The sequence below is a fragment of the Ambystoma mexicanum genome, chromosome 4p (genome assembly GCF_040938575.1).
Source record: "Ambystoma mexicanum isolate Mex_15411 chromosome 4p, UKY_AmexF1_1, whole genome shotgun sequence".
NCBI classification, from domain to species: domain Eukaryota; kingdom Metazoa; phylum Chordata; class Amphibia; order Caudata; family Ambystomatidae; genus Ambystoma; species Ambystoma mexicanum.
The window spans coordinates 1233136202-1233161752 of NC_090927.1; the positions used below are offsets into that span (position 1 = coordinate 1233136202).

The following is a 25551-nucleotide window of genomic DNA, read 5'->3' on the forward strand; positions in this document are numbered from 1 at the left end:
TGTAGATCTAGACATCATGAAAAATGTGTTCTTAAAAGTTATTGGATGTATTTATGTGTTCCCAAATGAACCAATTGTAAATTATAAATTGCATTAACTTTTTACCAAATTATTCAGGAATATGTGCTGTAAAATGCACCATTTCAACCCATTAATTAAAAATGCTTTTGGGAACAATCACACCGACGCACTTTGTGGATTCTGGCACCTTGCTAAACTCAGGGAGATTCTGCCAAACGGCTATGCCCTTTTTTTCCAAAAATCTTATCCTCAAAAGAGTCTAAAACGGATTTGACAGAAGTGTTCTTTCAAGAGCCTAGTTTACACTGGAACTGGTTCCTTTCTTTGTCCATGGCAAACTGATGATAAATAATGTAATGTGGGTAACTAAGGATTAATCAAGGAGACAAGAGTGGAAATGTTGGATGTGCTGTGCCATACATGATCAACCAGGCGTATAATAAATCATCATTTGTTTCTTTAAATCTGGCAGAAACCTTTTGGACAAATCCCCAGATCAAATTGAATTTGACAGAGAAAGATGACGGACAGAAGGACTGCACATTTATTGCAGCTCTGATGCAAAAGAACCGACGCAAGTTGAAGAAAACCGGAGGTGACCTGCGAACAATTGGATATGCGATTTATGATGTGAGTCTAAATTATCACTCGATCCCCGAGTGATACCAGTGGGAAGGAAGTACTGTCTGCAAGCGTGGACAATGTGGGGGATATCCTTGAATCCAAGAATTGCGCCACACTAGAACAAGCAGGGGCAGAGCCAATAGTGGAGGTTGATGTGTAGATCTTTGTCAGACATTTTTTCATATTTACATCAGACACCTCGGAGCTGACATTATTTGGCCCTACTGCCACCAGGTGCTCAGTTAGTAGCATCAGTTGTCCGGTGTTGGCCTAATCCGTGTGTTACTCAAATCACGTGGCAATTATTCCCATCAAGACATCAGGCACCGGCACAAATGCCATCCAATATTATTGTGAAAGATAAACCCAGTTAGCTTGGCAGGGCCAGGTTCCATTATGCCCAGTTAGCACATTAGTGACAGATTCCAGTTTCCCCAGTTAATGTATCTTTCCAGTCCACAAAGAAGTGCCAGATTACATTGTGGGCAATTTGCAAAGAAAGATCTGATTACATCATGGCCAGCAGCAATCACAAGGAAGGGAAAACCGCTTTCAGATGTAGTTCTTCACAGGGCCTCTCAAAATGAAGTCTGAAGTCACTCAAAATGTCCATGGTTTCTTCCAAGCCCATTATAAGAAGTACTGCTCTTTTTGTCACAACATGAAATGAAAAAATGCCATTTTTAATTATTATCTTTATGACTAAAGAATGTATCTGTATGTTACAAGGAGATGTCTAAAAGTGTTTGGCACTAGACAGCCAAAAGCTGTTTCTAGAAGTTTATTTTTTTTAAAGGACTAACGATCGTCTGCAACAACTTCTAGAAGAAGGGAGATGCGCCCACACTCGCTGCAGGTGCAAATGACTATCTACTGGGTTTTCAAAATGCTTCTCAACTTTTATAAATCATTCCACTGCTCCCTCAACACTGCCTCAATCCACACTGAATAAGACAACAAATGCAAAATCCAACAAACTCCAGGTTTGAGAATCATTAGTTCATCAGTTCTTGTCACAATAAATAGACAAAAAAGTAGCAATGTGCTTTTGATACAATCATGATGAGGTTATGTCACAGCTTCTGTTAAGCAGTATGAATCATTTCATTACTTGGATACAATGATGTCATGTTTCATGATCCATTCACCTTAGTGCAATCAGGGTTTTTCATGCTGTCACCTTTGGCTCTGGCAAAACCTGATTGGGTGAACGTTGAAGAAGACAGAAACAGCAGGACAAACGGCTGCATCCTTCCACGAATAGCAAAGGTTCACACTGCAGAAGTGTTATGGCCACAGGTGGCTTCACCACTTCTCAGTCCCAACTCAAACATAGAGACACGTGACCACACTTAGCACAGGCCAGGAAGGGTTAGGCCACACAGCATCGTGGATGTGATCCTTTACAGAAGACGATCCGGAGTAGCATTTTATAAACCCGCAGCCTTGCCAACTCATTGGAGATGTTTGTATCTATATCTTCCCGTCTTCATTTTACCATCCTTGATTGCATCATAACTAGGGCTCCCGGTTTTAAGCTTTCACTGATTTGTACACAGAAATACACACGAACATCACTGATTCCTTTCAGTATTTATTTGTAAAAAGCTGACCTTTACGTTTCTGGATGTATTCCGGGTGTCAATAATGCCTTGCAGGCCAATGGCTGTGCAGAGTGACACAATGAAGAGGCTACACACGTGATGTAATAGTCAATGAAGTTGTGTAAGGGTTTACATTGATGTTTAACATATCAGCAGAGCAGCTGTTATGTTAAAAGTTGAAAATGGGACCACTGTAGGCATCGAAGCCCTACATTTCTAATTTGAATTAAAGCTCTTGTTGCACCTCTACTGCTTTACACAGTAAATAGAAATGAGGCTAAATACAGATAACATTAAGAATAATTATATGTTTTTTATTTTAATTTTTTACTTTTTTATTCAGAAAAACCCTGAAAAATGTATCAACATTTCGGTGACTTTCGAAAATCTCTTGTCTTCATGTTCGAAACGTCACATTTAAAATGTTCACATAGCGTTTCCCGCCTCCGATCAGTCATCTTTAGGCTTGTGTTACCGGAGTCTGAGCCCCAGTTACCTCCTAGATCTGTGGTGATATCTCCCCAATCTGTCGGAATGTAGCCTCGATAAAAATTCACCCTTGCCACCGTCCATCTCGTAGTTTCACCCGATCTTAATCTGTTCCATTATACATTAATCATAATCCCCTGAGCAGGGTTGCACAGACAGCCAGTCCATAGTGTTCACATGGGACGATATTGCTCACCCCAGTCCCAGGGTGCTTCTTAAGAAAGCATGATGTGGTCATGTATGGTATATAGTTGGACTGCAGCGGTACATTTTATCACAATTACATCTCTATGCCTTTAAGACATGCAGGACATTATACTGGATTTCTGTAACATATAGTCTTAAACATAAAACGCTACGTTTTGACTTCCATCTCACGGGCCTGCGTTTAACGACTTCTGTGTAACCACAAGACCTTTGAAGCGATAGCAGGAATGCAGACCATGATCACTAACACCCCTTCCAGCATGCCGTGGCGATGCTGCAAACAACTTTGTGGACGTGGGAGTCTAACAGTTGTCACTTACAATGCGGTGAACTGGTTCCTGTTTGAGAGATGCCGGCTTCCATCTGTCAAAATGCACAAATGAGTAAAACATATGCAAGAACTTGTAATAATGTGTTCGATCAACCCTTTTTGACATCTGGGTCAAGTGGTTGAGTTGCATTCCTGCTTTTTGTTCAAGAAATATGAGTATATTTACACGAATCTAATGCACTGGACAAAGTGCCAATCCACTATTCCTTGTCTTTGCTTTCTTGTGTTTAATTGGAAGTATCTCAACATCTCAAAAGGATGTCAAATGATATGTTTTAAGAAGTCATTTTCTTGGCCACTTGGTTAGAGGGCTCATTATGTCGGATACCAGTTAATCATTCAATAATTGTGCACCCCAAAGCTCTAAAGTGCATACAAAAGAAATAACTATATGACAAAAGATAAAAAAACACCCCAAATTACCTATATATGGAATAAAGAGTGCCCTACCGCACATTGGGCCTCATTCTGACCCTGCCAGTGTCCTGGCAGTAGAAACACCAGGAAACCGGCATTTGCTACTTACCTTTACCGGCACTCCATCTGGCGGCATTGTCTCTGGATTACTAGTGCCGGCGGGACGGTGTTAATCCCCATTCATGGAGTCGCATGGGACTCCATGACGGGATTTGCCGTCATTACCGCCAGCTGGCGGTAACCCAGGTGCCCCACCAGCAAACTTGTACTCGGGCAGTCCTGTAATGTGCTGGTATCCACGAATACCGGCACTTTTTAATCGTACCGCCAAACTTGCAATGAGGCCCATTATAAGCAAATTTCAAGTCACTAAAGAGTTCAGTTCCTTTATAAGGTCATTGAGCTGCAACATGACTTACAATAGCCTTTATATGTACGTTAGGGGATAATGTATTCATGATAATCTGTGTCTACACACTTACATCCCTTTAATAACTGGCCACTTATTTAATCTAATGTAAGAGATCTTCCAGTTGTTGATAAATATAATAAAGTACACACTGTTCAAACAAAAAAGAGCAGTGATAGGCACCTTGTAACCTTGTAATGTGTTGCAAAACAAGAGTATATGTAGTTTAATATTGAAATCACCCCCACATCGGGGGGGGAGTGGGCATGGCCGGTAATGGCCCACCTTCCGGGGCCAAGGAAGGCCCAACAAAGCGAGGGCTTTGGCGAGGGCTGTGGGCTGTTACCAGCAATGTCTGCTCCCCCTGACATGGAGTTGATTGGCAATCGAACCCCTGGGTTCAAATGGTATCTTTTTTTTGGGAGATTGGCTGCGCATATTGCGCGACACCAATCTCCTGAGAAAAATCAAAAGATGCCTGACGCCATAGTAAAAGGGACTAGGTCACTTTTCCATTTCTATGATGGTGGCCGTGAGTGGGAGGAGTGCCAGGACACGAGCACAAAGCTCTGGTCCAGCAATTATTGGGAGGCAGGGGGGTGGGCAAAGGATATGTTTAGTTTTGGGGGGGTTGAGGGGAGGATGGCGAGGCAGCAGAGAGAGGCTCGCTGTTGCCTTCCCACATAAAAAAACAAGATGGCAACACCTGGGGAAGGGCCTCAGGTGGCTGGAATGATCAGGCGGTATACAGTGTATTATCACCCGCTCTACCAGCCACCTAATTGGTTCAGTGCCTTTCCCCAGTGCAAATGAAGTACAACTAAAAACAGTTTTGTCGTTTACAATAGTTGATACCATGAAGATAGAGTCTAGCTCTCATGTGTGAAGCTGCAGTAGTGCTCAAAATAAACATACAGCCATAAACAGTTCCCTGCCGATAAATGGCTCTAAAGTGTCACAGAAGGGAATTAGAAAAGCTAGTCACAGCCTTAATAAAGTACTGTAGCGGCAACTGGAACTCTGCTCTACACTGGTTCAGGTAGCAGGCATTGTTATTATTTTATTATGTTTATTGAGCGTGGACCTTTCTTCGAGAAGCAACAGAGCTCTGTATGGATGTATACAAAAATACAGTTGCACTACATAGTGCTTTACAGAAGTATACAAAAGTACAGATACATAATGGAGCGCTTTTCAGAGGTAACAACAGAACACATATACAGGGGGTAGGATACAGAGGGGCCCAGAGGCGGGGTACAGCTGTACAGGGTGGCGGGAGGAGAGGAAATGTGAAGAGGGCATCTGGCGAGTCACGTGGCATGGGGGCAACGTGATTGCTTAGGTGTTGAGGGGGAGAGACTCCTTGAAAGGGTGGGTCTTGAGTTCTTTTCTGAATTGCAGGAGCGTCGGGGCGTGTCTGATTCTGACATGGAGGAGGTTCCATAATCTTGGGGCGTAGGCCGAGGCGGCTTGTTTTCTTATCCTTTCCTTTTTGCAGCAGCGGATTTCAATCTGCACGTGTGCTGGCTTCTGGTGGTGCACTGGCCAACGGAAAGGCTGAGTTTCTTGGCAAGGTAGCTGGATGACTTAAGGGCGACTGCCTTATAGATGATGCAGCAAAACTAGAAGGTGATTTGTGCGTGCAGTGGGAGCCAGTGAAGGTCGATGAGGACCTGGGTGATGTGGTCGTATCTGCGTAGACCCTTGATGAGACGTGCGGCCGCGTGATTGTGATGTCACATCTGAGCTATAATCAGCTATTACGGAAGTGATGTTATTTTCATGTTATCGGTCAAAAGTGATGTCACAACTAGCCAGTTATAATAACGTTATTTACAAGCTTTTGTACGGGTATAGCAGGCTGACGAAAGAAATAAAATGCGAGAAGGGTGGACCTCAATTGCCCAAGCAGTTATCCAAATAAACTCACCTCTATGCCAAGAAATACCAAGGGTCACTGGCAACAGAATACTGATTCAGGAATAGATTTCTGCCGAATGAACTACTGATGTGGGTGCCAGGGTCTGTAATCTTTGCCAATGGGAACTGGGGATTATTGGTTGTCGTGCATTGGAAATATCAATGCTTATTGGAAATGTGTGTTTTTCTGCTATGGGCATTACTGGATGTTTCAATGTTGAGAAAAGGGGTCCTTTTCAATGCTGGATGAGATCATTTTTATTTAATACAAAACAGACATGCCAGTGCAACGCATCTATGAACATGCCTCATATTTGTTTTACCACATGGCTGTTCCTTAGACTTTTTGTTGCAGATTATAATGCGTTTTTTTACAGCAACAAAAAGGGGGGACGCCGTCCGGAGACCGTGCCTTCCACCCCGCACTGTCCCCTTCTATACCCAAACTTAACATCTGTATTTGTGTGGTAAAAAAAAAAGGCAGTACAAAATGCAATAAAAAGAATTTCTGCAAAATCGCCATTCGGCAAAAGTGGATAATACCAGTGCATATGTGAGACTCAGCCAACAGCTTCACACACTTGCTTCACACCACACACTGCTTCATTGAGATGGGCACCCACATGTCCACTCAGAGCCGGTTGCCGGTGATCCTCAAAGGAAAGGAGTTGGTCTTCTTTGTAGCTTGGGAATTCTTCAGGTTAAAGGTCGATGTACATTGTATCTGTTTACATTATTAGGGCCTGATTCATGGAGGAGGTTTATAACGATGCAATCCCATAGGAAAATGTTCCATGAATCAGGTCCTATGTGTGTTAACTTTAAGACCTCACAAATAGGGTTTCATCTCAGCTGCATGTGCTGGGCGCCTTGCAGAGAAGCCTGACACAAAGTGGCAGCATTGTGCATCTGTTACAGTTCATGAATGTACTACTCCGGATCACGCCCTAATAGGCTCTCTTGGGGTCAAGAATATTTCTGCTAAAATGATATCCATCATAGCATTATTTGTTGTTTTGGAAATTGTCAATGAAACATTGCCGTTCATTTATCATTTTAGAGCCCCGGGAAAGACCATCAACTGACTAAAGATTACTTCAGATATAATCAGTCCAAGGCAAGAAGTAAAACCTACATCAACACTAGGGAAATCTCGCAAAGATTCAGATTGCCGCCAGGAGAATATGTGCTGGTTCCGACGACCTTCGAGCCTAACCAGGAAGCCGACTTCTGCCTGAGAGTGTTTGCAGAGAAGAAAGCTACTATAGAGTAAGTGCCAATCTGCAAAGTCTACATTTTACGGACATTTAGGCTGGCTCGGGTAATGTTTGTGAGTGCAGACTAAAATGTGAGTGTGATGAGTCGACGCTTGTTTTGTACCAGTTGCGCTTCCTCGGGACATTTGTATATTCATAAAATGGCTTCCCAACTAAAATCCTAGCAAAAGCATTCGGTGTCTCAGAGGGGAGTTAGCACACGTGCAGCAGTTGCAGCAATGTTGCACCTTTACACACTGCCCCTGCAGCCTGCAGCATCCACGCAGTCTCCAGTGCAGCTTCAGATTACAGCAGCATGTTCTTCATCCAGGCTATGAAAGTTCTGATCACCCCAATAGTCAGACAAGTAAACTCTTGAAAGAAAATTCCCCAAAATACACCAACAAGATTGCTGAGGGTCTTTGTAAGATGTATTTTGGTTAATGTATGGCTTCGTCACTGAGCAGGCACCCCTGGTTGAATGCCACGTAGTATGCTGACCCACCCCATCGTTTTGGACGAGAAACAAGCAGTTTGATCAAAACTCGAATTTATTTATTTAAAAGAATTAAAGGTGGTCCCCAAGCATTATGTAGGGAACGACACTACGATATAACACAATCACAGGCAGCTTGTTCACAAGAGCTAAAATAACCTGCCTGCTTGTATCTCACTGTTTTCTCACACACAAACATCCATGTATATGATTGCATCTCTACAGGTTTAATTCCGAATAACAGTAGGCATTCTAGACTTACCTCTGCCTATCGTCCAGTGTCTTCAAATTCTTTACATCCTTATGCATAAATCTCTAGATGTTTAATTCTGAATAACAATAGGCATTCTAGACTTACCTCTGCCTATCGTCCAGTGTCTTCAAATTCTTTACCTCCTTATGCATAAATCTCTAGATGTTTAATTCTGAATAGCAGTAGGCATTCTAGACTTACCTCTGCCTATCGTCCAGTGTCTTCAAATTCTTTACCTCCTTATGCATAAATCTCTAGATGTTTAATTCTGAATAGCAGTAGGCATTCTAGACTTACCTCTGCCTATCTTCCAGTGTCTTCAAATTCTTCACCTCCTTATGCATAAATCTCTAGATGTTTAATTCTGAATAGCAGTAGGCATTCTAGACTTACCTCTGCCTATCGTCCAGTGTCTTCAAATTCTTCACCTCCTTATGCATAAATCTCTAGATGTTTAATTCTGAATAGCAGTAGGCATTCTAGACTTAGCTCTGCCTATCGTCCAGTGTCTTCAAATTCTTCACCTCCTTATGCATAAATCTCTAGATGTTTAATTCTGAATAGCAGTAGGCATTCTAGACTTACCTCTGCCTATCGTCCAGTGTCTTCAAATTCTTCACCTCCTTATGCATAAATCTCTAGATGTTTAATTCTGAATAGCAGTAGGCATTCTAGACTTAGCTCTGCCTATCGTCCAGTGTCTTCAAATTCTTCACCTCCTTATGCATAAATCTCTAGATGTTTAATTCTGAATAGCAGTAGGCATTCTAGACTTATCTCTGCCTATCGTCCAGTGTCTTCAAATTCTTTACCTCCTTATGCATAAATCTCTAGATGTTTAATTCTGAATAGCAGTAGGCATTCTAGACTTACCTCTGCCTATCGTCCAGTGTCTTCAAATTCTTCACCTCCTTATGCATAAATCTCTAGATGTTTAATTCTGAATAGCAGTAGGCATTCTAGACTTATCTCTGCCTATCGTCCAGTGTCTTCAAATTCCTTACCTCCTTATGCATAAATCTCTAGATGTTTAATTCTGAATAGCAGTAGAGCGCCCAGGCCTAATCCTGCCCCTTGTCAGCCATCTCCATATTGCACATGAAGTTACATTCACGAGTGAATCAAAGAACTTCGCCATCAATGTATGGAATCAGAGATCTGTTGCATAGAAAAATGGCATTTATATACAGATATGTATCTCACGTTATGTCTATTACACCCCCCTGTGTAAGTGAGGGCTTGTGTGTTTCCAGGTTATGGGGATCATTGAATGTATGCATTTCATGTATGGCTTGCAGGCTTGGGTTACTGTTATATTTGTATAGCATTTTACCATACTTTTAAGCACTTTAATCTTTCTAAGCACACAGCACCTTACTACCATATGACATCTAGATATTTTAGGTTGGTCTTATTGTATTGGGTCTTTTAGATACTGGTACATTTTGTATGGTCTTTTCTAGTATATTTACATACTGGCTGTACAATGGTCCTCGAATTACCTCATGCGGCCTCAGAACAGGAGGCAGATCGGGAAAATGAACCTGGCCTCCTGAATGTCCTATTAGCCCTGAAGAAGGAATCCTGCTGTTCAGCATAGGTGTCCCCCAGATGTCCTTGGGGCACGTTATATCACTTTGAGGAACATACATTTTGCTGGCAAAAGCTAATGGGGGAAGATTCCTTTTAAGTGAATTGTGATACATTTTTATATGGTAAGGAATATGAAAACCGATACTTGTGTAGGGTTTAATAGTGATGATTTTAGTATCCTGGCAAAAAGTACCTGTACTCCGCATGGGTCCTGTAGTCAGAAGGATAACCCTCTCATCAATTTTCAGCTTGGCATCAGGTGAGCGGACGCACTCTTGACCCCCAGGCCCCCTCAGGACCATCATGGCGGTGGAAGGCCCTGTGGAGCCCTCACGGGTTTCAGAGCCGCACCGGAGCCTTCTCTCCCCTAATCCTGCCTCTCTGTGCCTCCCCCCTGCCCTGATTGGCCAGCTCCCATCCATTGGGCTACTGTGGATGCTGCTGCACGCCCGCTCCCTGTGCCATTTTCCAGCTTGGCATCAGGTGAGCGGGCGCACTCTTGACCCCTAGGCCCCCTCAGGACCATCATGGCGGTGGTAGGCCCTGTGGACCCCTTGCGGGCTTCAGAGCCGCCCTGGAGCCTTCTCACCCCTAATCCCGCCTCTCTGTGCCTCCCCCCTGCCCCGATTGGCCAGCTCCCATCCATTGGGCAACTGTGGATGCCGCTGCACGCCCGCTCCCTGTGCCATTTTCCAGCTTGGCATCAGGTGAGCGGGCGCACTCTTGACCCCCAGGCCTCCTCAGGACCATCATGGCGGTGGAATGCCATGTAGAGCCCTCGCGGGCTTCAGAGCCGCACCGGAGCCTTCTCTCCCCTAATCCCGCCTCTCTGTGCCTCCCCCTCTGCCCTGATTGGGCAGCTCCCATCCATTGGGCTACTGTGGATGCCGCTGCACGTCCGCTCCCTGTGCCATTTTCAAACTTGGCATCAGGTGAGCGGGCGCACTCTTGACCCCTAGGCCCCCTCAGGACCATCATGGCAGTGGCAGGCCCTGTGGAGCCCTCACACCGGAGCCTTATCTCCCCTAATCCAGCCTCTCTGTGCCTCCCCCCTGCCCTGATTGGCCAGCTCCCATCCATTGGGCTACTGTGGATGCTGCTGCACGCCCGCTCCCTGTGCCATTTTCCAGCTTGGCATCAGGTGAGCGTGCGCACTCTTGACCCCTAGGCCCCCTCAGGACCATCATGGCGGTGGCATGCCCTGTGGAGCCCTCACACCGGAGCCTTCTCTCCCCTAATCCCGCCTCTCTGTGCCTCCCCCCTACCCTGATTGGCCAGCTCCCATCCGTTGGGTTACTGTGGATGCCGCTGCACGCCCGCTCCCTGTGCCATTTTCCAGCTTGGCATCAGGTGAGCGGGCGCACTCTTGACCCCCAGGCCCCCTCAGAACATCATGGCGGTGGCAGGCCCTGTGGAGCCCTCCCAGGCTTCAGAGCCGCACCGGAGCCTTCTCTCCCCTAATCCCGCCGCTCTGTGCCTCACCCCTGCCCTGATTGGCCAGCTCTCATCCATTGGGCTACTGTGGATGCCGCTGCACGCCCGCTCCCTTTGCCATTTTCCAGCTTGGCATCAGGTGAGCGGGCGCACTCTTGACCCCTAGGCCTCTTCAGGACCATCATGGCGGTGGCAGGCCCTGTGGACCCCTCGCGGGCTTCAGAGCCGCCCTGGAGCCTTCTCTCCCCTAATCCCGCCCCTCTGTGCCTCCCCCCTGCCCCGATTGGCCAGGTCCCATCCATTGGGCAACTGTGGATGCCGCTGCACGCCCGCTCCCTGTGCCATTTTCCAGCTTGGCATCAGGTGAGCGGGCGCACTCTTGACCCCCAGGCCTCCTCAGGACCATCATGGTGGTGGCAGGCCATGTGGAGCCCCCGCGGGCTTCAGAGCCGCACCAGAGCCTTCTCTCCCCTAATCCCGCCTCTCTGTGCCTCCCTCTCTGCCCTGATTGGGCAGCTCCCATCCATTGGGCTACTGTGGATGCCGCTGCACGTCCGCTCCCTGTGCCATTTTCCAATTTGGCATCAGGTGAGCGGGCGCACTCTTGAACCCCAGGCCCCTCAGGACCATCATGGCGGTGGCAGGCCCTGTGGAGCCCTCGCGGGCCTCAGAGCCCTGTGGAGCCTTCTCTCCCCTAATCCCGCCTCCCTGTGCCTCCCCCCTGCCCTGATTGGCCAGCTCCCATCCGTTGGGCTACTGTGGATGCCACTGCACGCCAGCTCCCTGTGCCATTTTCCAGCTTGGCATCAGGTGAGCGGGCGCACTCTTGACCCCCATGCCACTCAGGACCATCATGGCGGTGGCAGGCCCTGTGGAGCCCTCGCGGGCTTCAGAGCCGCACCAGAGCCTTCTCTCCCCTAATCCCGCCTCTCTTTGCCTCCCCGCTGCCCTGATTGGCCAACTCCTCCCTTTTTGAGCCAAACCTTTGCAATGCTCTGCTCAGCAGCCCTGTGGCTAAGGGCCCAAAGGCAAAGGGTGGATCAAACAGGCAGCCCCAAGATGTGTCCGCAGGGGAAGCAAAGAAAGCCAACAGACACCAACAAAACTGTAAGTGTGGCTTGGGGGGGTAGAGCAATCACTGTACTCCAGAAAGCCCTGCCACTCTACCTTCCTCTCCATGATGTTGACTGCCATAGTATTACAACATGCATACTAAAGTGATTAGTTACCACCAACTGAAATACATTCTTGACTGGACTATAAGTTTTGCACTGCACTACGCACTAACATAGTGTTATGCTAAGTTGCTTGCCATTTGTATAGCGCATTATATATCATTGGTAGGTCCGCAGAGCCAATTTTAACTAGTGCCATTGTTAACTAACTTATAGAAAGAACAGTCAAGATTAGCCTATGCCACCTTAGACAGGTGTAATAATCATTACATGTGCTTCCTGCGCCATTTACCATCATGGCCTGCAGGTAAGCACTTTGCCCTGATGCCCCAGCCCTTATTTCCATAGCATTGTGCGTGTTAGCTTCACCCCAGGCAGCCCCACGGCCCGCGATGCTTCCTAGCTGCTTCCCCTTATTCCCGCCACCCGTGCCCTCCCACCGGCCCCTATTGGCCATTTCCACCACGCTTGCCAGCGAGGGGCTAACCCCCCAGCAAACATTCTTCCTGCGCCTTTTACCATCATGGCTTGCAGGTAAGCACTTTGCCCTGGTGCCCCAGCCCTTATTTCCATAGCATTGTGCGTGATAGTTTCACCCCAGGCATCCCCGCGGCCCGCGATGCTTCCTACCTGATTCCCCTTATTCCGGCCTCCGGTGCCCTCCCACCGGCCCCTATTGGCCATTTCCACCATGCTTCCCGGCGAATGCCGAACCCCCGGCAAACGTGCTTCCTGCGCCATTTACCATCATGGCCTGCAGGTAAGCACTTTGCCCTGATGCCCCAGACCTTATTTCCATAGCATTGTGCGCGAAAGTTTCACCCCAGGCGGCCCCACGGCCCGCGATGCTTCCTACCTGCTTCCCTTCATTCCCGCCTCCCGTACTCTCCCACCGGCCCCTATTGGCCATTTCCACTGTGCTTGCCGGCGAGGGCCTAACCCCCGGCAAATGTGCTTCCTGTGCCATTTACCATCATGCCCTGCAGGTAAGCACTTTGCCCTGATGCCCCAGCCCTAATTTCTATAGCATTGTGCGCAATAGTTTCACCCCAGGCAGCCACGCGGCCCGCGATGCTTCCTACCTGCTTCCCCTCATTCCCGCCTCCCGTACCCTCCCACCGGCCCCTATTGGCCATTTCCACCATGCATGCCGGCGAGTACCTAACCCCCAGCAAACGTGCTTCCTGTACCATTTCCCATCATGGCCTGCAGGTAAGCACTTTGCCCTGATGCCCCAGCCCTTATTTCCATAGCATTGTGCGCGTTAGCTTCACCCCAGGCAGCCCCACGGCCCGCGATGCTTCCTAGCTGCTTCCCCTTATTCCCGCCTCCCGTGCCCTCCCACCGGCCCCTATTGGCCATTTCCACCACGCTTGCCAGCGAGGGGCTAACCCCCCAGCAAACATTCTTCCTGCGCCTTTTACCATCATGGCTTGCAGGTAAGCACTTTGCCCTGATGCCCCAGCCCTTATTTCCATAGCATTGTGCGCGATAGTTTCACCCCAGGCAGCCGCCCGAAGCCCGCGATGCTTCCTACCTGCTTCCTCTTAATTCTGCCTCCTGTGCCCTCCCACCGGCCCCTATTGGCTAACTACACTTTCATCCCGGGCCTGTCTTGGGCAGCCCACTGCCTGGCAGCCCTCTTGGCTAGGGGCCTTGAGGCAAAGGGCGGCTCCTGCAATGGAAGCTCCAGTATGTGTCGGCAGGTGTCCGCAGGGGAGGTCAGTGAAGCCAGCAGTTAGCGTACACCAACAGAACTGTGGGTGGGGTGTGGAGCAGTTGCTCTACTCCGGAAAGCCCTCGCCACTCTGCCTACCTCCCATGGTGTAGACTGCCATGGTTTTGCAACATGCATACCTAGAGAGGTTAGTTATCACTGGCCCAAACCCATCCTTGGCTGGACTGTAAATATTGCTCTGCATCACGCACTAACATACTACCCAATGTTAACTAGTGCTACACCTATAGAGAACGGTCAAGATTAGCCTGCGTCGCATCTGGACAGAAATGTGAATGTTGGCATGTGCCGCACTTAGATGGAAGTCTTAACCTTAGCCTGCATCGCATCTGGACAGAATGTGAATGTTACCATTCGCCACACTTAGATGGAATTCTTAACCTCGCTCATGTCACATCTTGACACAAATATGAATGTTAGCATGTGCCGCACTCAGATGGAAGTCTTAACCTTAACCTGCATCGCATCTAGACAGAAATGTGAATGTTACCATGTGTCACACTTAGATGGAATTCTTAACCTAGCTTGCGTCACATCTAGACACATACTTAGGAAGACTTGTGATCACTCTAAATGGATTGTAAATGTTGCCTTGTGATGGATATACTAGCGCCACACATGTAGGGAAATGAACCCTAGCTTGCGTCACATCTAGAGAGAAATGTGATTGTTAGCGTGTGCCACACTCAGGATTCTTAACTTTATCTCACGTCGCATCTAGATACAAATATGACTGTTAGCCTGTGCCACACTCGTATAGAATTCTGAACTTTAGCTCGCGTCACATCTAGATAGAAATGTGAATGTCAGCATGTACCGCACCTAGATGGAATCCCATAATTGCAGGGACAGCAATGCCAACTAACCAACCAACTAACTAACAATTCCACCCCTCTGCATACACCTCTCAAACTCTAACCAAACACAACCACAAGCCTTAAATGCAGCAATCCGCACAAACTTCACATCAATGCAACACCAAAACAAACCACACATAGACTTGCACCACAGCACACGACAACCATCAACTGTAAAACACCCCAAGCCCAGCCAACAGACCCACCGGGCTGAGGCTCCCAACAGCACATCACTGCTCTCTTGCACTTTTCCAGCTTAGCCCACTAACCCACCCCTCTCCTCCCCTTTTTCAGAGCCGCCAGAGCGCCAGGGGACCACTTTGGTGGTGATAGTGCACGGTACAAATGTCCTTTAACATTAACAATTGTTGAGAATCAATGATCCTGTAGGTCGCTGCACCGAGTCGCTTATCGCTTGATGTGCTTTGCACTCTGAAGTAAACTGCACTGAGAATGGGCATGTGTTTCCTGGCTGACATACCCCGAAGTAGACGTGGCGGGTGGCAAGAGTTGGTGTGCTGCAGCATACAGGGACCTGCCTTTTAAGACAGAAATCTAGTTGTGCGTTTTGGTTTTTAAATGAACACACATGTAAAACAATTCACAGAAGCTGTGTCTATGTGCATTTTCTTCATACAAATTCACAGTGGATAACCTGAACCCCTGATTGGCTTCCAAGTGGTTTGGCAAGCCCAGCCCTGTTCATGTGTGGGAACCTTTCAGGGGCATCAGTAGCAGAGCTCTTGAGAGATGGACAAGCGCCCAGCGGTCCAGCGCGTGTATCCTTTCACTGGTGACCTCATTCACAACCACAGTGAGATGCAAGGTGGCGACCGATCGCTTAAGTCATCCTTCCTTTCCAAAGATGCAATAAGATGGCAGCATTGCTAAGTCATCCGCTGTATTTTAATGTCGGAATGACGTGTTACCATTGAAAACATTCCTGCATGGATTCCTCAAGGAAGCCTAGAAGAGTATGACAAGCACAGTACGTATCACACGAGGCTCAGTCTGTCTGCATTCCGACCAGTTGCAGATCCGAGAAAATTCCCAAGTGCTTTCCAGGTGTTGCATGCCATGTTGAGCAAGCAGACCGGGGAACTGCACGACCAAATGTGCATACGGGGCAACCTGCACTTTGGGGTGTGCTGGGGTGGTGGTTTCTGGAGTTCCAGCTGTACCGCACATGTCAAAATCTAGGACACGCTCTCCTGCTTCCTGGCTCCTGTCTGCACGGTACAGGGGACCCAGAGGACAGGGGTTGTGAGGAGGCTGCGTGGAGTCCAAGGCTGGTGCAGGTAAGGTGTTTGTGTATGTAAGTATGCATGCGAGGGTGTGTATGTATGTATGAATGAATACGTGCAGGGTTGTGTCTGCGTATCTATGCATGTCAATGAGAGTTCACTGTGATCTTTTTGTTTAGGTTTATGTTGCATGTATGAACGGGTATACATATGTGTGCATCGACGTTTGCTTACAGTGTCATGAGATGTTTTACTGGAATTATGGGAAAAGTCAACTTGATGAGCGTTCTTACGTGCAAGTGTGTGGGACTACATTGGGGAAGCCAGTGTGGGCATTTTCTTTCAGTGGCATGGCATGTTTTCCTGGCATTAACTAAACTGGTCTACACATTAGTGCGACCAAAGTGGGTGTTTTCTTATAGTACCATGTCAAATTTTAACACTGTGATGCCACTTTAAGAAAACATCTATTTTGGCTGCACCACTGTAGGCCATTATTCCACCGAAGAGCACTCACCGTGGTCTGATATTCTGTGATGGTGCTAGCTTTTATGTCGCTTACTAGGATGCCACAACCTCTGATTTAACTTTGGGTAACATCAGCTAAAGATTGAACCGAAAGGGGCCACCCCAAGCATTAAAGCTGAAAGTGAGCAACTCTGGCCCCTAAAACCCCACTGAAGGAAACTGAACCCCGAGCTCTAAAGAGCAAAGTGTATATCTTCCGCGCATAGCGCATTCCTTATTTCACTTGCGCTACTTTACTTTTATTTCAAGCGCAGCATCGCCCTCTTCTGGCCATTATATGCAACGCATGTGATTTAGTAACACGTCTAAAAAAAGTGGTCAAAAGCAGCAGCACATAAGTAGGTGGCTGGCCATAGTGTGATCCAAAATGAGCACTGAAACAGATAAAAGTGGACCTTAAAATCTCAATAAGGGGAAACTATATACCTAGTGGCTGCGCCTAGACTTCGGGCCGATCTCACCTACATTAGTGCTGTCTTAAATATTTCGGATTCTTTCTCTCACAAGTATGCCAAGTATTAAAACAAATGCTGCAGCACCACCTGCTGACAATTATATGCAATGCATGTAATCACAAATCACAAAAAATTAAAAAATTAGATCTACAAACAGCATGCAGACTAGTAACAACTAGACGTATTGTTTGTAATGCTTTTACTGTGCTTTGGTGCACTTACTGATGGATTGTGTGATTAACAGTTTCAGAGTCGCTCACAGTTATGCATAAACGCAACAGCAAATCCATTAATTTATTATATACGTATTCCGCTCCTGGGTCCTGATATTTAGTTCTTATTTTAAGTACATTTGAAAGAGCAATATTCGCTGTTTGCATTCGTTGGTGGTGCCAACGGCTGTCACGGAGCTTAGAGGTTTTTTCACGAGTAAGGTGGGTAGTGGTTTTCCATGAGAGAAGGCGTCTGCAGACAGGAGGAGCATTGACTACGCAAACAGCACCTCAGAGCATGATGTTCGTACATCTTCTGCTTAGCGGCAGTATGGCTTTGAGGCCTGTGTAACTCCTGGGAGCCATTGGGACTGCGTTGAATCAACAGGCGGTGGCAGTGCCGTTTCAGGGCTTCGTGACCTGTCATTGTGTGGGATGCAGATCCTGGCAGGATTCATAGCAATTATGCTTGGGGTTTTTGGGTTGTAGGAGTGGTGTGTGTTGGTTTGGGTTTCTGTGAGGGTTGGGGTGCGGTAGTGCTGAGGTTTGTGGGTGTTTGAATGGGTTCATCAGTGGCTGTGCTGGCGAGTGTTGTGCAACCCCCAGATTTTCTGGCCCTGGTCCGGGTCAAGGGTGGTCCTTCCTTACCCGAGACCGGCGATGGACTGCACTGGGAAACAGTCCCACCCTCCCAGACCAGCTGAAGTGGAAGGAGCGCTGAGCAACCTGCAACATGAAGATATGAATACGGAGACACCATGCTGCGGTCATGATGGAGAAATAACGTGCAGTACACGGGGAGTGGGTTAGCGTTGCAGCACTTAAATTAAAAAGCACAAGATGCTATAGCACAGCCCACCATCTAAATGTTTTCACTCCCTTTATTAAAGAGTGAGGGTAATGGATACCCCTTTAAGGCAACCCTTAAACCAAACGAACCTTGGGCAGGCTCCTAATTATACCTTCCCTTGGGCTCTCCTTCTGTTTCACTAATTACCCTTTCCCCCGACAAAACGAATAGTTTCTTCCTTGGCAGCTGCTGTCTGCCTTAAGCACAGGTCTAAGCTTAAATGGTATCAGGCAATATTATCCCCACCAAAAATATCGCCATATACATGGCTGTCGGGAACGGCCATAGGCAATATTTTTAGTGGGGATAATATTAGGGTTTTTTTGGGAGCGGGGGGCTGCAGGGGTGTCCCCCGCAGGTTCCATGCCTTAATGTCGCCGGAAAAATATGGCAATAGTTTTGTATGGCGATATTTTTGTGGGCATATTAACACATGGAACCGCTTAGATGTGTCAGTGCAAGTCTATAAACAACTCTCCACAACACCTTTATGGTTTTGTCCGGGTGGCATCCTTCTTCCAATGGATGCAAGCCCCACTCTGGCGCTGGCGGCTGCCACAGGCTAATTAAACTGCGCTCATGGGCATTGCATTGCTGATATTTGAGCTCCATCTTCCGTCTTTGCTGGAGGTTTTCCATGTCTTAGGCCACAGCAGATCAAATTTCCTCCCTGGCAAGACTACAGACTTTCCGCCATGCCGGCATTGTCAGTCCAGATGGGCTCGCCCCAGTGGGTGGGCCCGAGAGTGGACGTCTTTTTCTAGGCTCCACCCAGGTCACCACGTACCTGGGCAGAGCCTGCTACAATCCCACCACACGCCTCTAGAGCACCCCGGCCACGTAGAATGCAGGAAGGTTTGTTCACAGCCCTCGCAGTCTTGTCCCAGAGAGGGCAGACACGTCACAATCCCCTCATTGGTGAGGGCCACTGTGTGACAGCTTGTGCTGGCGAGGAAGATTACTTCTTGACCGCCCTCCCTGCCTAACCTCAGCGTGGGCGGTCTTATCCCTGCAGGTCACGCTACCTTCACACAGACCACCAAGTGCATGCGCCCAGCTGCTTGATTTTCTTCCGACCCACCCACTCTGGGACCCCAGCACTGCTTGTCTGGATCACCATGATCGCATGGGCCAGGGTTGAGGGTGCCTCTTTACCAAAGCCACACTCCACACACAACCTAGGGCTTGGCTCTTCATTACTCTCCAGCCAACCCCCTCTGGCCCCGGGCAGGTCGTATGAGTCTGAGGCCATGCTCTGCGTCTCGGACCACTCTGTGCACTCTGCCCCAGATTGGGGCTAATCTTCCCCTTGGCCGGCACATCATGCGGCACAGGACTTTTTGTCAATATTTGCTCCCACCAAGTCTGGCACGCGGGAGGGCTAACATCCCCCAGGCCATGCTGGATCCTTGGTTACTCCTGACCTGCAGCCCAGGCTCTGGGCTCTGCCAGGCCACAGCTGACATACGAGAACCAGCTTGCAGGATCGATGTAGCGAGCCTGCGGGAAGGGGTGGTCAAGGCAACGGCCCACATGGAGCACACACTCTACCTCTGCCTTCCCCTGTCCTGCTTCCAATGGTTCTTCTCAACTTTTTTTTGTCATCGTCCTTCAGTTCCTGCCCTGAAATTTCCACAAAGGTAAGTCCACTGTTCTTGTCCTTAGTCTGAAGGTTGCAGGTTTCCCCCACAGTAGGGATATGATATGATAGGTTATTTATAACTCACTTAATACCCAGAGGTTTCTAAGCGCGGACCATGGGATCGAACCTGTGTTGCTCTGGGTCGTCTTGCTTGCAAGGCCACTGAGCAATCCTCCCGAGACAAGGTGACACCTTGATAAAGTCAGGTAAGTCCAGTATTCACAGTCAACTCATTTACACATTAATAAAGAATTTTATTAAACCCCTGTGCTATGTTTCTGTCCTCTTTTATTTAAAATATCCTCTCCCTTAACACCCTACTACCTATGTGTTATGCCTCTCCTTAAATTCCATACCTGAATGGGACCCATTTGAGGCAGTTGTTACACACTCAACCCTCCTGGCACATTCCCATCTCCTGGAATGTACTGGTCAGGTGCCCTGAGGATCTAACTAGGGGTTCCTCTACCGTGGGTCACTGAGGGCTCATCTCAGAAGTAGCCCCTAGATTTTCTGTCCCTGGTCCGTGGCAACGGTGGATCTTCCTTACCCCAGACTGGGAATGGACCACACTGGAAAACACCTACACCCGCCCAGACCTGCTGAAGAGGAAGTTTGTCTTGGGAGGATAGCTCAGCTGCATCGCGCTCGCCTTGGAAGCAAGACGACATGGAGCACCAGAGGTTAGATCCCCGGGTCCACGCTTAAACCTCTGGGTATTAAGCACATAATAAATAACCTATCATATCAAGGGGTGCTGAGGAACCTACAACATGAAGTTATTGATACAAGCAGGTGAGTGGCCACCAACCTGAGTTCCTGATGGTGGAACGCCTCTGTTTGGAGCTGTAGTGAGAAGCCCCAAACAGAGACGGTCCAGCACCGAGTAAAGGAACTCGAATGAGTGTGCATCCGTTCTTGGCTAAGAATGCGTGATTGGAGAGACTGTCTTACAGAGTCAAGGATGGAATGCACAGCACCTGCACAATAATAAGTATGTGGTAAAATGTGCTGTGGCTGAGCCTCGACCAACATCCTATGTGAGTATATCCCACAGAACTGGGTTAGAGCATCCTAATGAAAGTGGGCAGAAGACCTGCCATCCCATTGAAACCGGTCGACAAAGGTAGAAATGGTCCTTGACTAAGTGCTACAAGCTATAATTAACTTAATCCCCAGGGGATAGCTTACTAGACCTGCTGAGGTGGTTGAGTTCGGTCTTCTTTTTAGTTTTCTAGTATTAGAGTTCTTTTAGCTTAACCTGTGAACACAGACCATCGGCCAGTAAAGTATCATTGCCAAAGAAAGAATTTGGGGTCCTACTTGTAGTTTTAAGTCAAAGCCAAGTGTGGGAGCGAGGCTGATCGGAGGAGAAGTGATGCGGGACACCTGGTGATGACATAGCACTGTGAATTTTGTCACAACACAGTGCTGGTTGAGTTGTTCATTACCTTTCCACTTTTAGATAGGCGGCGCAGCAGCGCTAACTAGGGAAAGTAGAGTATAGGCACGTTCAGAGAGCAACTGTTGCCGGTCCTCCTTTCTTCTGCACCGTGAGTGTCCGGAATGAGATGCAAATCATCGCCTCCCTCTAGAATGTATGATTGCGACGTTGCCCACAAGCAGCAGAAACGTGTGTTCTGCCCATGTTGTGTGTTATCATTCTGATGAGCCGGGACAGACCCTGATTAGCTCTTTTGTTTGACCCTCCTTTGAGTGTCCTTATCAGGATTAGCCCAACAGGCCTCAAGTCCAAGAGTTCAAAACTCCTTCTTGAGGGTCGGAAACCAAGGTCAGCGCATGGCTCCTTCCTGTGACATAACGTCCCTCACAGCCTGTTTGTACTTAAATAGCTCTTCATTGGTCCAGACCCTTATCCAATACTGCAATGGCTTAGCCCTACAGACTACTTCAATGGGCTGCACATTCAATTCAAGGCTGGCAGGTAAGGTAGGTGCACAGATGGGATGACCCAGAAGATTCTTTAGAAATGTATTCCCTATCACAGTCAGAGGCGCACTATTAGTCCCGCCTCAGAGCTCTGCGCTATAGAGGGTTGCCTGCACCTTCCAGGTACAATCCTCTTTTCTTTGTACTCCTAGATAGTCAAGGGCAGCGACCTGGTCCATCGGGCCATCTGCTAGGGCAAGCCGGATTCTAGTGTGTTTTTCTTTGCCCTGTTCCCTCTCAGAACCATTGCCTTAGTCTTTTGGACGTTAATGGACAAGCCATTCATCCGGCAGAAGCCTGCAAAAATGTCCAGCTGGCGACGCAGTCCCATTGGTGTCTGTGAAGGCAGGACTGTGTCTTCAGCAAACACAAGGATTGGAATACTATTGCCAGTGGTCGAAGTGAGCGGGAGCGGTTGGGACGGTGCCCCTCTACTTTTTTAAAATACGTTTTGCTGTGCCTATACTTTATTTTTAAAAAGAAATTGTTCCGTAATGGTTTCGTTTTAAAATAAAAGTTGCGGAAGAAGTTGAAACTTGCACTTTCAGTGCACCACACTAAACGTTCCCTTAAACAGCAGGTGCAAGTGTTTGGGAGTTTGGATCGTGTGTGGGAGGGGGTGTGGTGATGGGGTTTGTGGGCAGCGGGGGCAGGCCAGCAGGGAACATAGGTCCACCTCTTCTTTTCGTACACTTCGACCACCGACTATTGCATGCAAATAACGGTGCATCTGTCTGGAACGTTCGGCAAATCGTTGATTACCCCATTGATGAACACACAAAAAAGGAGGGCGCCAGCACGCATCCCTGCCGTACCCCCATTTCTATGTTCACTGTATCGGACATAGCATCATCGATCTCCCAGCTGATCTTAGCACCATTGCCCATATGCAGTGACTTAATGGCATTCATCAACTCCTCTCGGATGCCCAACTCCACCGAGGTAGCCCATAATCTTGTTCTCTGGACAGTATCGAATGCCGTCTTGAGGGCATTAATGGGCATTTTCCTTAGGGAGAAATACTTATCACATAACAGGTGTAGCCTTAGGGACTGGTCCACTGTGGTAACTCCCTTTTGGAATCCCACCTACAGGTGGCTCAAAACTCCACCATCTCTCACCCATGCTTCGAAATGTTTCAAAATGGCCAGGTCAAAAACCTTTCCCCCTGTATCAAGAAGGGAGATAGGCCTGTAATTATCGGACAGTTCCTATCTCCCTACTTGAAAATGGATACTATGACCGCCTGTGTCCAAGATTCAGGAACCCTATTCAGGGACAGTGCAACATTAATGAGCCTCGTCAGGTACGGCACCCAAACCAGGGGTCCATCAACTAAGAAGTCGACCAGAACCATACCCCAGGGCCTTGCCCTTTTTCTAGCTCTCAAGAGCAAGCCTAACTTCCCCCTCCCCCAGGATCAAATAGTGGTCTGTTTGCCCTTCAGCTGGCCGAATAGCATTCCCAACGTCAAGTGTTCTTTTCACCTTATATAGGTCCTCCAAGTGTATGATCCATACAGTTTCCGGGATAGGCCCCTGCAGATAATTGCACTCCGTTGGCTGACCACTACCCATAATCTCCCAGAACCTGGCTGTGTTTCCAATGTTTATTGCCTGAAGCAAAGAGTCCCAAAGGTCCTCCGGGTATCGTTCTTTGTTGGCCTTGATAACCTCAGCATGTCTTTCCCTTGCATTTCATAATACCACTCCCCCTTCAGTGGCTACAGCTTTGGCCCGCTTTACAAGAATATCTATTGCTCGTCGGCAATCGCCATCATGCCATGGATTTCTAAGGAGAGTTTATTTCCTTACTTATCTTAGAGAAGAACCCCCCAGAATCTTCACCAGATCAACATGTGCCTCCATGATAGCATCTTTTTGGACTTCTTGCATACCAAGGGAGCTCATGAGCATTGGTAGGATGGACTTATAAATCTCTGGAAGGACATTTCCTGATGCATTTTCACCCACTTTAATGCACACCTGGAGTGCCCACTAATGAATAAAGTAGCCGTGGGACATTATCCCGCTCCTCCACATCCCCCAGCAATGTGGCACAAAGCATCAGAATTATGGGGTGGTGGTCCCTCTCAAACCACAGTTGGACCAGACATAATCTATTAGAATTGAACGGTTTGTAGAATGAAACTTTCGTTGGCTGGGGAATCACCTGGGAACCTGCCATTTCAGGCCCTCAGGCTGACAGACATCACTAGACTTGCTACTTCCTCCAAGTTCTTATACTTACTTCCTCCTTGGTTTGGGAGCCACCAACTCCCCAATGTCCCAGACTCCATCCTCTTCTCCTAAAATGTTAGCCAGGATTTCAATCGGCTCATACTGCAGGTTGAAGTCACCCATGAATATGATCTTTGAGGACTTTCCGCACTAGAGCCTCCACTCGTCAACACCATCATGCAAATGCGCAAAGAGGCATGCCCATCCATGAGCAGCCTCCCGATTATAGGTATTAATTAGTAGCATATTTGTGCCATAGAGAGTATCAGAAGTCCCATGGACCGACTTTAATAACCCGAACATCCCTATACACAGAAGTACCGATGCAAAAGAGCAAACCCCCACTAGGCTACCACATTTTCCCTGCACTGCACTGATAGAAAAAGACGCGCACCGCTGCATGTCCAGGGCTGCCAACTCCCAGGTTTGCTGGAAACCAATGATTGTATGCTGGCATATAAAACAAACTTAAGCCTCATCTTCAAAGTTCCTATTAAGACCTGCTAAGTTCCAAGATAGTACCTGCACCTCCAGACTCAGGGACATCTGCTCCCCCCGCAATCCCAGGAATTTCATCTAGGTTTAGAACAGGATGAGACTCAACAGATGGTAAGTTGCCAATCAAGGTGGCGTGCACACCTCATCAATCAATCTCTCCCAAAATCGAATCGACCCCTCCCCTAATGATAGGATTCCTCTCATCCACTACCATAGTTGCAGGGACAAGTCCTTGTGGGACCATTGGAACAAATAGACGCTGTGATGGACCCAAAGGTAAATATGGGAATTCTCCAGGGCTTATAGAATCACAGCCCCCACCCCATCCCAACCCTGAGCAATAGGTGGGGGATACTCTTGGCCAATCCTTCCATCTAGTAGGGGCTCCTATCTCCCACTGCTCCCAGTGCCCAAAATCCCCTGCTGTCCCCTTGCTGGGGAAGGTGGCCATCTCCCTCATGGGATGAAAAAGAAGCGATTGCTATTTCCAAGCCCACGGTGGAAGGACCCCTTTCTCTATGGCCAAGAGGCCCTCCGACGATCCGATGCCAAACAAACTTCAATGCGGTCCGTATCAGAAAGCCCTGACACCTGATGGCAGGCTACAATGTACTCCCCGATAATGGAGTAAAAAGAGAGTTGGGGACTTTATATCCCGGCAGAATCTTGCCCGCATCCACAAGGACAGGAAGAGAGGCCTTGGGCCCATTCAGATTATTCTGTGCTAATTCGTTCGCATCCATAAGGAATGCAGGGGCCTTGGATGCAAACTCACTAGGAACAGTGGAAGCCTTTACTGCTGGAGGGTCCGGCTATGGGCCCAGCTGTGTACGTTTGCCATCGTTGACAACAGCACAATAATTGTTAATTAACTTGCCTTCACTCTCCTTGTCAGTTTTCTTCCTAATAGGTAGGGATTTAGCGTTAAAGCTTGTGGTTGATAGTCTTGATGTCATACAATAAAGAGGCTATTTCGTTAATGATAGCATTTGCTTCCGCAATATGCGAGGATGAGATCGCCAATCTTTTCCCAAACTGTGGATTGGGCGGGGATTTAGTTGCCTTACGTTTGGTCATACTGCCAGGGAGCACACCCCCACTCAAAAAA

At 47.9% G+C, this 25551-nt stretch overlaps 1 protein-coding gene across 1 annotated transcript in view; it reads left to right on the top strand.

Moving 5' to 3' along the window:
* The window catches only part of CAPN9 (calpain 9), a 267256-nt gene that overhangs the window by 159593 nt on the left and 82112 nt on the right, over positions 1–25551 (top strand). Inside the window, exons 10-11 of the mRNA XM_069606888.1 lie at positions 494–651; positions 7083–7291. Coding sequence (XP_069462989.1) covers positions 494–651; positions 7083–7291 — 367 coding nt within the window. The remainder of the gene's footprint in view (positions 1–493; positions 652–7082; positions 7292–25551) is intronic.